Source organism: Parambassis ranga, chromosome 15, assembly GCF_900634625.1.
Source record: "Parambassis ranga chromosome 15, fParRan2.1, whole genome shotgun sequence".
In the NCBI taxonomy this organism is placed as follows: Eukaryota; Metazoa; Chordata; class Actinopteri; family Ambassidae; genus Parambassis; species Parambassis ranga.
In genome coordinates, this window is record NC_041035.1 from 11,092,676 (window position 1) to 11,110,947 (window position 18,272).

At 42.3% G+C, this 18,272-nt stretch overlaps 1 protein-coding gene across 3 annotated transcripts in view; it reads right to left on the minus strand.

The window, feature by feature from the left end:
• Positions 1–18,272, minus strand: part of LOC114446808 (serologically defined colon cancer antigen 8 homolog) — a 34,656-nt gene that overhangs the window by 6,118 nt on the left and 10,266 nt on the right. For 2 of the 3 annotated variants that reach the window (XR_003671786.1, XM_028422598.1), the window contains exons 14-16: positions 10,358–10,485; positions 7,122–7,230; positions 5,608–5,739 (exon numbers count right to left, since the gene is read on the minus strand). Coding sequence is in view for 2 of the 3 variants with exons in the window: in XM_028422598.1 (XP_028278399.1) it covers positions 5,608–5,739; positions 7,122–7,230; positions 10,358–10,485 (369 nt within the window). In the remaining variant the exon portion in view is untranslated. Of the gene's footprint in view, positions 1–2,048; positions 2,682–5,607; positions 5,740–7,121; positions 7,231–10,357; positions 10,486–18,272 lie in introns of those variants that run through there. The other variant, XM_028422597.1, reaches the window with a different exon arrangement.

Sequence of the window (18,272 nt, forward strand, 5' to 3'; positions counted from 1 at the left end):
AGAAGGATCCAGCACACACAACATCAGCACCCTAAAGTCTGAATACACAAGTACAGATATTACATATACTGTATACCAAATTAGAATATTGTGACTCATTCTAGACATTTAACATTTACACTAAATGAATGCAATAATTAATATATAAAATATAAATAGGTTGGATAAAAATGTGAATAAAAATATACAGATGATTAAATAAATGTGGGGCGAAGGGCGCCTTGTTATGTTACGTCTGATCACTCTTTTAGCATGTTCTGTGTAGCAGCTTTGTGAGATGTAATGAGTTCTGTTTTCCCATTAATTACACACTCGCAGCAGCTGTTCTCCAGCAGTGAATTTACAGGTTACTAATGTTTGTTTTTTTCCAGATGTATATTTGCACTGCCACATTTAGCTTTTGTATGAACAATATCTTGTTAAAACCTCACATTAACCCGGGAATATAATGTGACACATTCTTCATTTATTTCATCATTTATCTAGCAGACACCACAGTGAGTGCTGTGCCATGCTGTGTCTGTGCAAATAGCTTAAAGTGTTCGAGGTCGGCTTTTTCTTAACTCAGCTTACAATACAAATTTAGACCATAATCTTCTGATATTTAGATTTTGAATGTAATAATTCATTCTTCTTTTTTAAAACACTAAACAGGTGACACTGATTACTTACTATTTATTACTTATAATTTTAAAACCATTTAATATAAAGCTTTAAAAAGCAGCATTCCTTCAAATCCAGTTGTGTGACATTTCTGCTACATTATATACATTTGGGTGCTGCAGCGTTTGTTCATTTTTAACAGAAAAATAAAATGAAATTTAAAACAACTTGCAGATAATGAAAAGTACACATCAAACTCGTACTGTCATCAGAGATATGTTAATACTGAACAAAGCCTATTTGCAAAGTCTTCAAATATTTATCAAAACCATGTATCAGTCGTATAATGCAAACATCCTGAAACATGTTCTACAGTGTTCAACCTAAAAGGCTGTTTCATTATCACAGCTCTAACGCACATACAGACTTCATGTCTTTATACATGTAGAATACACTGGCTTGAAACTGCATATAGATTTTTTGCTACATATTAATGTCACAAGAAGTGAATTTTAAAAACAATATAATAAAAACCAAAAATTGGCCCATGACCCATCTTATCTTTGATCAGACGAACAATCCGCCTTTGTTTAACAGTTCTTCTGCCTCACATGATGTTAAAAAGGAAAAAAAGGAAAAGCTATTTTTTCTTTGGCAATTTTTAATACTTAAGGTTTTTAGTCAGTGTTACCAGATATATGTTCATGTCACAGAGCTGTAAAGAGGACTGGATGAGCACAGAAGTTCATTCCATCGCTGTGCAGAGGTGTCGTGCTGCTGCAGGCTGCTAAATCAACGATTCAATATCAAAGTGTTTGCTGCCGTGAGGCCCGCTGACACTTTGTAAGTCTTGTTTGTTTGAGTGTATGTTTTCCCGGCATTAAAGTGTTTCTGCTGATGTTACTTTTTGCATTTTTCTACAGAAGGGGCAGGTGTTTCCGCGCGAGTTCTCTCCTTGTACTTTTATGAAGTAGTGTTAGTGTCACTGACTGGGGCTCGAGATGTGACGCTTTGCACAGTTAACGCTCCAGCTTGCAAGCCTCTGGCTACAGCCCGACATCTGAGCTGCAAATCTGTGCGTCTGTGTGTGTTTGTGTGTGACAGAGCTGTAAAGCCACCGTTTGACAATGCTCTTTCAGCGGGCCGCCCTGCGGTCGCTGCCGGCTACAGAAGCCAGCTGGGCAAAAGCAGAGAGAGAAACGATGAGAAAAGCAGTGGAAGATGAAAGAGGAAGAAGGATGACTGATCAGCGCCATCCAGAGGTAAGGACACGAGCGTGTGGGAGAAATGAAAAAGATTTCACAGTGATCAAATATTAAACACATCCATCATTTTAAAAATTCTTCATGTTTGGACAGAACACTGAGGAAATATTTGGTACAGTCACATTTAAAGCCGTCACAATGCTGCAACTGCTGAAAACTTGATGGTGAAGGAGCTGCTGTTATGTAAAAAACAAAAAATACATTCAAAAATGTGTGAAGAGAAAGCTGTATATGTAATGAGTAAAATGCATTTGTGAAAATGTACTGCAATGAGGTGACAGCAGTGATGTTAATATTAGCAGTCTGTGGAACATGAATATGAAGCATAACGATATGTGTAAGTGTGTAAATGCTGCACCTCGCACTGGGCCTTCTTCTTTGTCTTTATCTCCACATCCTCGCTCTTTTATCATCCCTTTTTTCTCAGTATCTCTCAGATCACACATACACACTTCCATTTGTCTCAGACACATTTGTCTCATCTGCGCAGACACAGATGAGACAAATGAAAGCTGTCCTGTTTTCTTCTGCCCAGCCTCTGCCAACTTAATTTGCAAATGAAAAGTTTTGTGAGGAGCGTCCTTTTGCTTCTGGGGCATGGCAGCACACTGTGTGTTTGGGGGTGGGGGTGGGGGTGGCTGACAGAGGGTATGTGTGTGTGCATGTAAGTGTGTGTGTGTGTGTGTGTGGCAGGAGCCCAGATGAAGCAGCCCTCGCCCGAGGCTCGCTGTCCGCCCGCGGTAGCAGCAAGCCTGTTCCTTCTTCCTCGGCCCGCCGCGACCATTTGTTCCATTAACCAATCTCCTGGAGCCTCTGGTAGAAACACACACACACATCCACAGGCATACATACTTCAACAACTGCTTGCACAGCTCATGCCACACATGGCCCTCCATCCTTCCTCCATCCTTTGCTTCATCCCTCCCTCCCTTCACTGCGCTCCTCCAGACGCATGCACCATCTTTCTTCATGGAGGCCATATGGCCCAGTGAAGCCTGTGGATCTACAGACACATCTGCGTATATGTTGCTACTCTCTCACACACCTATACACTCCATGTGAACACACACACAGGCCTGACAAACACACTCTGCTGTCACTATGTGTAGTTAAGTAAGTGTTGGTGTTATGCTGGCCTGTCGTGTGTATGTGCCTGTGTGTGAGTCTGTGTATGTGACCTAAGTGTGTACATGCGTAGTGATAATTGGTGAAACAGCCTGCGAACAGCTGTGGGGTGAGAAAAGGTTGCGTGGTGTTTAGTACAGGAAGCAGAGGGGAGGAGGAGAAGAGAGGAGAGGAATAAAGTTGGAGCGTAAGAAAGGAGCAAAGAGGAGAAGAAAGTGACAGGATGCAAAACTAAAACAGATAAAAAGTCACACTAACTTTTTTCATGCCAAAAATTAACTCTGTTTTTCCTACATTTATCCTAAAATTTAATTCATTTCTATCATAATATTTCATTCATTTTTGTGCTGTTCTCAGTACGATCTTATATTTTTAGATATATTTGTTCTGTTATGACAACAACTCTTTGACTGAACTTTTTTAAACAACTGGCATAATAATAACCAGACAAAACCAACTAATCTCTGTAATAAACTTTGAATTTATTGTAAAAAATCTTTTACTTTTTGCATCTAATAAAATAGAATCTGAGCCTTCTTATTCTTCTTTCTTATCATCTTCCCTTCATTGAGAATGTATTTCCTATCATTTTAACCTGCCATAAAAACTTACACATTTTGTTTGCATTTCCTAAAACACAAAAGCATCTAAAAATTGCATAAAAGCTCCATAAAAAATAAGGTTTCAAATGGCTTGTGAAAGAGTTAAAATGCAACAAACATTTAACGTAAATCATAACATAACATAAATTATTAATGTAAAGCATAATTTGTTGATGTAAAATTCTCATTAAAAACAATCCATTTTAATTGAACCATTTACAGTAAGTGCCTTTGCATCTCATCTCACTGATGTCCTGCTCCATCTCCTCTCCCTCCCTTCGTTTTCAACCACACAGAAAAAAGAGAAACGCAACACAGAAATAGTGAAATAAATAATTAATTGGTGCAGCAAAACATTGTGTGCTAAAACCCCTGTGTAGTTTGGCAATCAGCTTGCCCATGTAAAAATAAATCAAGCTGATTTTCCAAATGTTTTGTGCGTGGTGCGCTGTTGCCGCTCTTCGCAGCACAGATTGCAGGCCGATGGAGAGGCTGTGGGGAGGGGCGGGGCGCTGGATATTGAACCCACTTGCACCAGCTTGTTAACACGTACACCTTAACCCCCGAGCGACGCAACGGGGTGCCACCAAGCATGCAGGGCCTGCAGGGACCAGCTAACGTATATGTATATATATATATATATATACATACACATACACACACCCACACACACCCACACACTGCATGTTATTCAGTGCCATATGACCTAGTAGCTTATAGACAAACACAGTCACTCATATGAGACATTCCAAAGATCAGACTTCAGTAAAGTCCTCATAAATACTGCGCGTATTCTTTGATCTCTATGATACTATCAGTACCAGAAATACAATCACGAGTACCAGCTGCAGTGTGTATCATAAATGTGAGTCATAACTCCTTGCTCATCTCTATTGCACCTCCTCACAACACATCACCTAAAAAACAAACCATAAATGCCACAACCCATCCTCACACAAACACACCTTCTGTTCAGAGCCAAGTAAAATACAAAAATGTGGTCAAGCGGCTCAACAGTCGCTCCTGAAGTGACCTCCTGTAGAACTGAACTCGAGAGATTTTTTTAAATATCAGGAGGATTCATCAACAAACTGAGTGTCAAAGCAGAAAATAAAACTCAGTAAAAGCCAAGAGTGATTATCGTGGTTCAGTTGGGAGAAGAGAGAAGTTAGGTGCCAACTTCCCAGCCAATCCACTTTTGGCAGCCAGATTCCTACTCTGCTAAACCTCCTGAGAACATGCAATAGCAACCCATACACACACAGACACACATGCGCACACACACAAAAAATACCACCATAACATATGCGCGGAAACATACAGAATATTCATACTTCACACTGGTTGACAACTTCGACTGTTTTTCTTTCTATGAAACACGCAAAACAGTCACACGCAGGCAGTAGACAGCTGTGACTTGGTAAACTTTGTATTTTGGCAGCATGTGACTGTTGACAGGTTAACACCGGTGGGTGGTAGACAATATGTAGTGTCATCGATGGAGCAGGAGAAAAGGGTGAGGGTGTGTGTCTGTCTGTGTGTGCGCGCAAGAGGAAAGTAAAGTTGGAGGGTGTGTATGTGTGTGTGGGGAGCATGGGGTAGAGATCCTGTGGAGTGGGGCAACAACACCCACACACCCTCGCCCACATTGGCAGAGCCAGGCTGTATGCCAGGCGCCCTGTGGAGACACACACCAACTGGGCTCCGCACTCAGGAGGAAGAGACCCCCATATCACATACACACATGTACATACAAATAATGTAGCATAAGACAAAGATAGACGCGCTTTAAGCTGCTGCTTTTATAAGATTTTTTTAAATAGGTGCAGCTTGTACTTTTGTATTAATTGATCTATACATCAAACACACAGGATACTGTACTATTTTTTTCAATCACCTTCAAATATGCCTAAAACTTTTTGCTTGGGAATGGTCCTGAAAAGGTGATTTCAATATGAGAAAGAGTCTCCCCTTGACATGTATGTGCAGTGTGGTTGTGTGTGTTTGCACACCTGTCTTTCATGCGCTGGTGCATGCGGCCGTGCTGGACACATTGTTCCTCCATATCAGAACTACGAGCTCTCAGACTCCTCACCGTCTCCTCCAAGTGTTGCTTCTCCAATCCCAGCTGCTCAAGCTCACTTCTACACACACACAAACACATAAGCATACACACGCTATTGTTAAAAAATATCAAATATTGTGTAAAATCAAGTGGAATTCAAATATTTAACGAAAGTATCACCGATTACTACAAATCATTCTGTTTTTGTTGACTGAGAATGACTTCAATTCTACAAAGATGACCTCTTTATAGAGTCCACCATGTTTCTACAGTAGTCCAAACACTGCTTCTAGAGAGGGACTATTGTGTTTGAGGTTAAACCAAAGGTTCACATAAATGGTAAACTTGATATCGGTCTGCAATCGAGGTTACTAAATCCTATACACAGATCCAATGGATTACTGATCAAGCAAGTTTATTCATCAAGTCTTTCAATAAATAACAGTAAAGATATAGAAGAGAAACACAAGATGAGAAGGAGGGGTAAAAATCCTGAGGTTCACCCAGTACAGACGTAGCGGTCTTGTATCCACTGGATGTCCTGTTTCAGAGCATTTTACTGGACAGTCAGTAGAAGTCTGTCTCACACAATCAGCATGACTAACTCCTGAAAACAATTCATCAGCTTTCTTACTCATCTCTCTGCAACTGTCTCAGTGTAATCTCACTTAGCCTGACTGAGCCGTCCAGCAGGACTTTAACCGCTACACTGGGCTTGGACTCCAAGAGCTCAAACACCCCCAGCACAAAGCACACCAACACCACACTGCTGCTAAACTATGTAACGCACACATACACCAGATGTAGGGTATGAGCCTTCAGGCCAGCGCGTCAGCATGTGTGTATGATCTCCTACCCATAAAAACACATTACTACTGTGTTCATTGCTGTTTGTATGCTATCTTGTCCTTCCATAAAACAATACATGACATACTTTGTTGTGTGTGTTGTCCTGTGGTTGGTGAGGCCAGCGTGGTCTGGCAGGGCCAGATTGGGGGCTGTCATGTGACTAATGCGCAGCACAGCTCCAACAGCTGACAGGACACTGGGCCCAGGGTCACTGTCATACACTCACACACACACAAACTCAAGTGCACGCACACAGAAAAACACACACATACAGGCAGCCCAGATGGAGAGCTGGGCAGGCCTGCTGTGACTACTGTAGCATCAGGTTAACAAGAAAACAGGTCAGACTGGAAAGCAGTATGTAGTATGTTGACATGTTCTGTCCGAACAGCCTGGACAGATGATGCTTCGTGAAATGATGACATGGATATCCAACAGATAAAGGGAATAAACAACAGAGCGAAAGACAGACAACTGCTTTCATCAAGAAAAAGGATCATTAGTAAGCCACTGAGTTAGGAAGCGCACAGTGAACAAGTGAAAATAACATACAGTATGACTGAATGAATGTTCAGACAAAAGGGAAATTAGGGAACTGAAAAAAATAATGACCTGCTGTGTTGTGTCAGGTCTTCTAGTTTGGTCCCCAGGTTGCAGCACTCCTCCTTCAGCTTCCTGATAAGGGAATTCTGGGAACTCAGAAGACCATCCAACTCTCCAACTGCAATCAATCATAATCACAGGTGATTTTATACAACCTGAGTGTGAGTGAGTCTGTATGCACAAATAAGGACACCGCCTCAAGCAACTATTGGCTTTCAAACTACAAAGTGCAATCAAATGTAGCAGAATTGCAGCATGCCAGGACCAGCATGCCAAGTGTCATTTTGTGGCACACTAAATCATATATGGAAAACAGACTGTAGCCCAGGAATTAGACAGATGTCTTCAACAACAGAATGCAATGATGAGTGACATCTCATGATAAAGGTATAGCTCTTAGGTAATATAATACACGGTGGTTATGAAGTCTCTCAAATGTTTTCTCTCACAATATAGTATGATGTTTAAAGCTGAGATTGGGTCAGAAGTGGTCTTGATGAGCCCTGTGTAAGATTTCAGTAGCGCTTTAAAATCTAAATATGCATCTTAAATTCAAATTATAGATTATATTGTTGACCCAGGATTACATTTTAGTCACACATTTGTTTACCTCAAGTATCAATTTAGGTAGAAAAAAAAACATAGGTTTTCAGTTTCAGTAAATTTAAATATGACTCCTCCTAAATAGCATTAAGGTTACCATCAGAGTACAACATCCACCTTAGATACACAAAAGAACAATTATACCTATTGTGACAAATGCTGCAGCAGGATTCAGGACATATGTCTCTTTGAATGTATTCCCAAAAAATGCTTTTGTCAACATTAACATTAAAATCCAAACTGTTCCAACAACAGGAGGAGACCCACAGAGAAAAAACAGCCATCGAAAGAGTAGAAAAACTGTGTGAGATGGCTAATACTGAGGTGGAGATAGGGAGCGGATTGTTGTTTGAAAGCTGCTTTTCATTCTCCTTTCCACCCTTCCTGCCACGTCCTCATCCGCTCATGGGGGCCTCTTTCTGAACAATCCAACACTGGGCTTTCATCATTCCTTTGAAATGGTCCACGTTCCGCTCTCCAACATATGTCTGCTCTTTTAAAATAACAATGGCTGCCGTTTGGACTGAGGGAATCATCCACCTGCTCGGGCATTCTGTTACAGTCGACCAAAACCAAAAACACCAAGGACTCGCAGTCTTTGAAAAGTAGCTCACACTTTTTTGCATACAGTAAGTACTACTGGGGGAAAAAAAAGATAAGAGCTGTGTAGGTAGATCTCTGTGCTTATACGACATAGACCATTTACCTGCAAGCTGATATACAGTATGTATCTGCAGAATTGCTTTTAAAACCTAAAGTTGACAGAGAGAGGTGTAAAGTCCAGTGATCAGGAATGTAACCACCTCACTCAGTAATTGTCTTTGAGGTGAGGTACCCCTCACCCTTTTTATTCCACTGTATACAGTATCCTACCACTGCCACATAAGAGACAGTGGCATAAGAGCAGAAACCGGATGCTACAGTGCATTACACTACACACACTCGCAGCCATGCACATACACATACAGTCAACAAAGTTTGGTCAGTGCTGGAAAAGTTGTATGAAGAATGCTAATTAGCTGAACAGGCTTTGAATGCGTCTGGCCATGCGTAGGCCAAAAAGAACCCTGGGACACAGAAACACAGCAGAACTGGCACTGGAAACAAACAGAGGAAAAATGAGGGAGGGAGGGATGGAGGGAAGAAGCGTGGCAGGGAGGGAGGAACGGAAAGAAACAAATATCTGATATCATCTAGAGGCTGCTCTGTACACATTTACTCAAAAAAGAAACATGAAAAAAAGGTGGGAGGGCGCAGAGAAGAAGGGAGAGGGGGATAGATGGATGGAAGGACAAACGGATGGACAGAGAGGCGGGATTTGGAGAGCAAGAAAGCTAATTATCCAGCTCGTCTGTTGGGTTGCACAGGGAGAGGAAGTGATGCGAGTTACTAAAGGACGTCCACCCCTCTATCCCCTCCCCATCCACAGTTTCCTGCTGTGCTCTGATGTCAGCTCTCTTTAGACAACATGTGTGCTGCCGACACGAGCCAGAAACAAACCCTTTGTTTACCCCCCTCCTCCCATTCCTCCCTCTATACCCTCCATCTTTGTTCTGCGTACCAGCAGGCTCCCTGGTTGTTGAAGGGAACCACAGGTAAATAAAAAGATAGGAGAGGGAGGGTGGGAGCGCGGCTGAGGGTGGGTGGTGGGTAGGAGGGGGGGCGATCCAGATGGTGCAACAGATGTGCTAACAGCAGCAGCTCTGCTGTGCAGACAGACAGGGAGCTCTGAGCTGGGTCTCTGTGCTCTGCTCCCATCACCTTCCCTCTGCTCTCTGTTATTCTTCTCTTAAGACTTCTGTTCTGCTATTTTTGCTCTGTTCTCTTTTTCTGAGGTCATTTCAGTTGGCTTCTTCGGCTCAAATGAGTTGTGTGCCTGTCAGTGGTGTGAGTGAGAACAAAAAGCATCCTTCAACTGGAGGATACAAGTTCAAGACCCTGTTCCTGCAGACATCCACCCTGCTAAATAATCTTTGATGAAGCGACTGAAACCATCCCAGCTTAATGGCTGTAAATCTGTAGCTGACCCTGCTTAACTTGGCTCTTTTACTTCTGGATAGTTTGACTCTAATTGCTCCAGCTTGTTCAGTTCTGCTGTGTGTTTCTTCCATGCCTTAGAAATCACAGCATATCTCTATACTAAAGGGGGCTACAGTAAACCCAGTGGGACTGCCATGTAGAGATCATTCGAAGCATGCATATGGCTCTTCACTGCAAAATATTACATTTTAAGAAGACAAATTCACAATATCATCCTGCTCCATCAATATCTATGTATGTTCACACTTATTTATCCATTAAGTTGACATATATTGTTTTTTTGTCTCTCTCTTGTCATATAAGTAATGATTTCCTCCTTTACATTTCCGTAGGAATAGAGGTACAGGTGGTAGCTGGAATGACATTGAATCAACTTCAAAACCAACAAAGCAGACTTGCGACCATGTCCTCTTAATACACACCCTTAACACACCAAATAAACCGACAAGGGTTTCAAATGCACTATGATTTGATACAGCTACAACTAAATACTGAAAGTGTGAACTCATGCAAGAAGGCAGATAGGTGAAGAGAAGTTTGTAGTACTCTTGCCCGAGACCGCTGCTGAACACATTGCATTGGCGGTGAACTAAAGCACTGACCTCTCAGCAGGTGTTGAGCCTCTGTCTGTTGCAGCCTCACAGTCAACTCTCTCGCTTGTTCCTGTGCTGAAAGAGTCACTGATGCAATTTCCTCTTCATGAGCCCGTTCTGCACTCTCTCTGTCCTGTCTGTGGAGAAGAGCAAAGACGGTAATGCATTGTTGGAAAATGTCTTTACATTTTTAATTGTACTAGCTCACATATACTGACTGATGCTGCTAATGCACAGTATTCATAGGCACGGCATTGCATAGGTAAAAGAAAACCCTGCCAAGTCCTTGAGCCACCTGCCATATACTGTTAATCTGTACTTAATGGCTTCTTACTAACCTTCTGCTAGTGATACAGGATAAACGAGATTTCTGTCTCATGTAAAACTACAATCTGATCACTTTCTATCATGTAACTCTCAGGTACAAAAACAAAAAGACAAACTTTAGTTTTTCTTTCAATTGGTAAGCTCTGACAGAAATACATTTAAAAAAGTAATTTCAAGATATTAAATTGATTATTGTTGAGCATTAATACCATAAGTATAATAACCCAAGTGTAAGTCTACAATAATGTAAGGGCAGTTATCAGAGAAATAAACTTGACTATAATACATTCATAATGCATTCCAACACACTACACAACCGCCTCTGCAATATGGTACAAAATATAGTTTTTAAACTGCATGAAGGGGATCAGTGATGTGGAAAAGAGAGACACAGAGGTGACAGAAAGGAAGCAGGAGGAGAACAGACATTGTACAACACTGACAGAGGACAGAAAGGATGATGACAGTAAAGACTTGGGGGGTCGAAGGGTAAATGTGTCAGGCCACTGTCAGCTTGAAGACCCCTGAGTGATACTGCAGCTGTCGACAACACCGTTGGCACACACACAGACACACAAAAATAAACTGGTCATGTACAGATGGCATCATCCACTAACTGGTTAAAAGTCAACAATAAAGTCTGACAAAGTGCTGCTACATTATAATTACTATAGCAGCATTATTATTACACTCTTATTATTACTAAAGACTCCTCTGCTTTGTGAGATCTGTCCATCCGACATGTAAGACTATTGTTGAAAACGCACTGACACCAAATTAGGGATGTAGCTAAACATGAGCTGCTCAGTCATATTTATAATTACAGCAGGTCTACATACTGCCTATATCACTGCATAGCAGTTTAGCTGGAAAGCTGGCATATTTGATAGTAATTAAATCATTTGATTTTGTCTACATATCAAAACTGAGCAGGTAAGAAGTGAGCTAAGGTGCAGTTGGCTTTGATTAACGCTGCATTCTGTTCCCATTTGAACAAAACTTTCGAACTCAACTAAGTCCAAACGCACTCAAACAACAGAGAATCAGACAAAGAAAGAAAGAAAAAAAAGAACTACAAAGAACAGAAAAAACGAACAAATAAACAGAACTCTTCCTGAAGTCCAAAGGCGCTAATGAAGAGAGAATTCTCCAGTTTAAGTGAAAACTTTTCTCCCCTACAGCGCTTGGCCTGCATCTCTAAAGTGACCGCGTCTGTCTGTTCCTTCGTGTGTGTGTGTGTTCTCCTGCTGTCCTGCTGTCTGGGGTGTGAAAGCGGGTGGCGGGTGTGCAGGGGACACAAGGAGACTGTGTGTGTGTCTGTATGCGTATGTGTGTGTGTGTATGTGTGAGTGAATGAACCCCCGCTGGGCTTGAACAGCAGCCTGAGCCACCAAAGCGCACACCAGGGCTCAGCGGGAGATGGCGGGCAGGCGTTGCCAGCCATTTGGTCCTGCAAGAGGTTCCAGGGGGCCGTGTGTATTTGTGTACATCTATGTGTGTGCGTTTTGTGTGCAATTGGGGTGGGTGGGGGGGGGCTCACACCAGACCTGTTTACCCACCAATTAGCATCAGACAGACCGCCAGAAAGTTCCAGCAGTCAGCAATAGAGTGATGAGGAAGAGGAGGGTGATAAAAACTGAAGATAGAAATGCTAAAAGACAGAGCTACACATTTGGCATCTGTTTGGTCATAATGATCGACTAAACCAAAACGTGCACGTACAACTAAATAAAGTACACAGAATAAAACAAATAGACTAAAGACCTTCATTTACAGGTGGGAGCAGAAAAGCCCTGACCAGAAGAACCGAGTTAAAGTTCAGTAACAGTGAACTAAGTGGGTCAGAAAGTTAAATCTTTGTAATAAGAGAGATTCAAGACCAAGTCGAAGGTGACAAGTCAATCTTCTGTACGCCATCTTCTACCTCCAATCACATTCAACATGTTTACTTGCAAAATGCTGTCACAAAATGGCTGCTGATGAACACTATCAGATTAAAGGATGAAAAACAGAGAGCAAAGCAGAGATGACAGTGGAGAGCCAAGCCCTGGAGCAAGCGTTAGGGGTGATGGGTAGAGCAGAGGCTGAATATGTGGGGCTGGAGCTGTATAATTCTCCTTGGGCAATAATCGGCCTTCCAGTTAATTGGTGAATGGGCTCTGGGATGCCGCCTGTGGCAGGAAGTCTTGTTTGGGCCTAGGAGGCAATAGACTGAATGTTCAGTTAGCAGATAGCTGGGCCTGTTTGTATATGCCTGGCCTCGTGCACTGTAGGACAGCTTGATAAGTATGGCAAGAGCTGCATGGGCCAGGGGCCTAAGGTAGGCTGGAATGGCTCTGGGGCTCCAGCCAGGTACAGTGGCTGCTGGGTAAGTGGGAGGTGGCAGAGGCGGTGGCTGGCTGGCTAGCTGGCTGGCTGGAGTGGTGAGGAAGAAGAGGGAGCCCAGTCCACACTGCCTGCTTAAGTGGGCACTATTCAAGCTGTTGCCCATTAGATGTGGGGTGCCAGGGCCTGACCAAGCGCGGAGTTTGCAGCACCCCATGGTGCAGCCGGCATCCCACGCCAGAACCACCAAATGCCGTGGTTTATCAGAGAACGAGCACAAATTGGAGTCAGACGGTGGACTTGGAGGAATTGGAGACATCCGCCAACGCCAGACACCACTGACCGCTGTTTAGATTAAAGTAAAAACAGACTTCACTCCTCAGTAAACACAATATCATTCAGTTATATACACACAACCTGAACTCATACATACATGAATACACAAATACTAAAAGTAAATATTATCGTGAATAAAAGAAACTGGCTCTTACTATGCCATGATTAACTTTTTGAATGCATTGTCATATACACACATATTGTATAATTTTCTACAAAAATGGAAAACTTGAGAAGAACAATTCCTCAAACTGATGCATATTCATATTTAAGCTCTGTACTGTTCCTGTGTGGCAAAATAACAGGTGTGAGTTTAACATACAGGGGGAAAAGGCTGTGAACTGAGCTTACAAACAGGAAAACACTTTGCAATAAAGAATATTGCAGATACTGATGAGGACAAGATGGAAAATTTAAGTAACATGTACAGTACTGTTCATCACCATCTGTACAGGTAACTTTACTCATGACAGAGTTTGATAAATTGATAGTTTCACATACTTTTTAACACTCCTTGTAACCAAGATCTCGTATCAGCTTTAACTATATTCATCTGTATTAACATACTAAAATGACACTGCTGTTTAAATCGCATACAATCAGTCAATTATCTGGTGAGACATTTTACTGAGATGAACTAATAGTGTACTATAAAATTACAACTGTTAACCGTTTGCTCCTAAACTGCTCAAAATGGTGCCACTCATGATGATTCATTCTTGTGGAGGAATTCCAGTGAATCCACAGCTATTTATGATAGACTGCATCAATCAGATGTCATTAATATTTATCAGTTTCATACACAGGACTACAAAGATGACTTACTGCTTATGTGTTCTTGTTTGTGTGTGGGTCTGAGAGACGGTAGGCCTATTAAACACACGCTGCCAACAATGGATGAGTGCACGGCGGAGAAAATGAAGTGACATATTGAACATTTGTTGTGCTGCTTATCAGCGGTGCTGTGCACAATAAACATCTGAATTGTTTTTTGTAGCAGATCGCGCGCAGATTTTTTTTGTCACACGCACCTCAATGTGTTTTAGCACATTTTTATTAAACCTCAGGGTGATGCAAGTTAATCACTCTGCTTCCACATTTTTCTTCTGACACCCCTCCCTTCATGTGTTCCACTTTATGAAATAAACACAGAGGCCGCCTGATGCAGCCTTCTTGCTTGTTTACTCTGCACCCTGCCCATATATCTGTCCATATATCAGTCCAGAGCGTTTCTCATCTATGCGCCGATCCATTTTTTCTGCTGCTTCCATTTCTCCCTCCTCCCTCCTCTATTTTCCCTCCCACCCTTTTTTTCCTGTAACTAAACTGGCTGTGTCTCTCTCCATCTGCTGGTTCTTCCTTCAGCGGCCCTGCACCTGTTCACACCTCCTCTCCTGTTGGCCACCTCTTCTCTCTTCTCCCCTCTCCCTCCCCCCTTTATCTTTCTCTCTCTCTCTCCCTCGCTCGCTCTCTCTCTCTCTGCTCAGTGCAATGCTGCCAGGCCCGTTCCTGGCTCAGTTAGCCTCTCTGTCATTCAATCCATCTGTCGGCAAGTCAACTTTGTTTACAGCGGGTGGCCCAAGCCTCTTTTCTTCTTCAAGGAGCACTAAAGCCCCCTCCCGCCGCCACCAAGGTCAGTGGTTAGCCAATCGTGCTCCAAAAAAAAAAAGAAAACTGCAACTGTTAAAAGTGGCAAAAAAAATTTAAATACACCTTCCTCTACATACACGTGCAAATAAAGGACAATGCCTGCAATTTTTTTTTATTCTTTCTTATTTTAAAACCTGCCTACAGATGACTAGATGCACACAGATACACACAGACAGCTACAAATAGACACAACCCTGACACAAAAAAGCACACATTCCCTCGGAGGAAAAAAAAGCCAGATCAAGATTTAAGTAATTAGCCGCTGATTGGCCTCTGTCATCATCTATCTGCTCACAAAACAGAGCAAGAGAGAAGTTTAAAAATCTTAATTGGCAGAGATGACTGATGGTAATAACACAAGAAGAGCCGACTGGAGGCGCAAGCATCTGTGATTTTTTAAAAATAAACACACAGCATACGTACAATATGCTCTCATACTGACCCAATCCAGAAACCCAGAACTCAACGTCAGTGTCAAATCTGTGCCCTACAGAAATAGTTGTGGGTAGCATATGCAGCAGTGCTGGAGGTCAAATCCATTTCAGCTGAGAAGGTAAATGATTGCAGAAAATTAAAAATTTAAATCAAACTTTATTAGAAATATCTGCTATATAATAGTGCACATATAACACATATACTAACATACTAATTAAGCAAGGAAAAAGTTTTAAAATGAACAAGAAATACTTGTTATCTAATTTCCCTTACGGGGATTAATAATTAAAGTAATTCTTAATCTTACTTACATTTGAAACCTATAACTTAACACTAATGAAGTTTGAACCACATGGAGTGTTCTCTCCTGGTGTGAAGCAGGAATTCACTTCACACCTGAGACATACCTGGTGTTGTTTCAAACGCACCATCATCCCTCCCACCCAGTTATAAGCTTGGAGGGAAACTGGCAGGAGGGAACATGCACCCTCTCACTCTCCTAACACACACGCATACGCTCTGTAAATGTCTGTACTTCTGTATTTGCCTTGTAACAGAATCTATTGCACCAATGCTAGTAACTGATGGCTGTCTCTAGTGTCACAGTGAAGAAGCTTGTCTTCTATTATATTCTTTGCTATCTTTTTCACATCATCTCTACTCAGCTGCTACCTTGCTCCAGTCTTATCCCTCTCCCTTCTGTCTCTTGCTCCTCTTTGTGATCATCTCCCAGTACAATCTGCTGATGGGGGCATTAGCCTACTACCTAGGAGGCACTGCCTGGCACTGCTGCGCCCACAAAGGGCAACAGAGAAAAAGAGATGGAATGAAGGCAAAAGAAAAGAAAAGAGAACAGAACAAAGAGTAGCTATATGAAGGACAAAAATGAAGAGGATGAAAAGATAAAAGGATAGATCAATCGTGTAAAAAAGTGCGACAGAGGTAAAAGAGAGAAAGGAAGAGCAGAGAGAGGTTCTGTCATGTTGGATGAAAGCTGTGCCTACTAGGCAGTGGCCACTGTGTAAAGCCACTGATGCTGCCACCCTCACAGCAGGGGTGTGTGAAGGCACAAAGTTGACCAGATGACATACATGCACGTACGCACTCACACACGCACGCACGCACGCACACACACACACACACACACACACACACACACACACACACACACACACACACACACACACACACACACACACACACACACACACACACACACACACACACACACACACACACACACACACACACACACACACACACACTATTCAGTTTGAAGAGTCCTTTATACGGTGACTATATAGATGTAAAGGTAGAAAAGAGATGAGCATATGAGGTGAAGAGCGGATGGTGGATGGATGGCAGAGGGCTGGTGCCTCCCTTTCCTTCTCTGTCCTCCAGCAGTAGTGTGTGTATGTAGGCCAGTGTCCCAGGGCACACTTGGCTGGGGTGGCAACAGTTGTAGCCGACAGATTTGCCTCCATCTTGCCTGAGGTCTCACAGTCAGCGATCTGTCTATCTATCCACTTCCAGCCCTCAGGATGGACAGATTACAACTCTGCCTAATAGTCTTTGTAGTTACACTGTGCACTGGTTTACCTTTATGGCATCTAAATGTAACCATGAACTTGGGATGGACCAAATTCATGCAATTCTAAAGTAAAACAGGCCCTTCTCTCCTAGCATTAATCAACCATTACGGCGTGCGTAAACAAACAAAAGGGTGCAGTTGGCCATGTTGAAACTACTGACAACTTAAACCATCCATCCTCGAGGCAGTGTGGAGGTGGAGTGATATTTATTACAGATGTGCACACAATTAATATAGAACAATATTGTACCTCACAAGATTGAATGAAATAATACAAAACTAATTTTGATTATAGACCAAAAAAGAAAAAGAAAAAGGTGCTCGGTGCCAAAGGGTCAAATCAGATTAAGCTATAATGATAAATAAGCGTACTGACAGATAATACTCAGACATATTGGGCAGTATGGACAGTATGTATGCTTTAAAGTTGGTTGAACTCCTGCACTGCCAAGATGGCAACTTACTCAGTCTCTGCCCACTGCACAGTAATGCAGAACATAACTGAGTATTCAAGTGAAGACAACATGCCAAAGCCACCAGCTGAAGTCAGGATGCATTAAATTAAGCAACAAGAAGACAAAAGGTAGAAAAGTCACGTACCAGTTTGTACATGTGTGAAAACACATAAAACACCCCCCTAATGCCGTAAGGAGTAGATTATCCTATTGTTTGACTACAACTAAGATTAAAAAGGAAATGTTGCTGTTCAAGGATTTTAGTGCCAATTTCATTAAAGCCTAGTTCAAATAATTTCCATATATATATTCATTAGTGCCCAGCTTGATAAAAATACACATTGTGTTTTAATTACTGTCACATGAACAAAATGAACTGACAATTAATGAGAAAGAAACATTGCATTGCATTGATGAGTAAGACAGTGTGAGAGACAAAAAGAGGTTAAGAGTCAAAAAAACTGTAGGAAAGATAAAAAGTAGGTCTCAACAGACAGAGCGAGAGAGACAGCAAAAGTGCAAGAGAGAGAGAGGTGAGGAGGCAGGATGGCAGAGAGGGCACTCCGACAGCGAGGAGAGAAGAACACGGCAAGGTCTCGTCACCGGGCCAACGGGCCCACCACTGTCAACATCATGGCACTCTGTGGTACACACATACACACACATGCACACACGGCTGGCCGACGGCCCTCCCAGCTGCCCTATCCGTAACTGTCTGATTAGTTGTGCTAAGCAGCCCCTCCCCTGCCAACCATGGTGCCATCTGCTACCCAACAACATGGCCGCCGACCAGACAAGCACACAC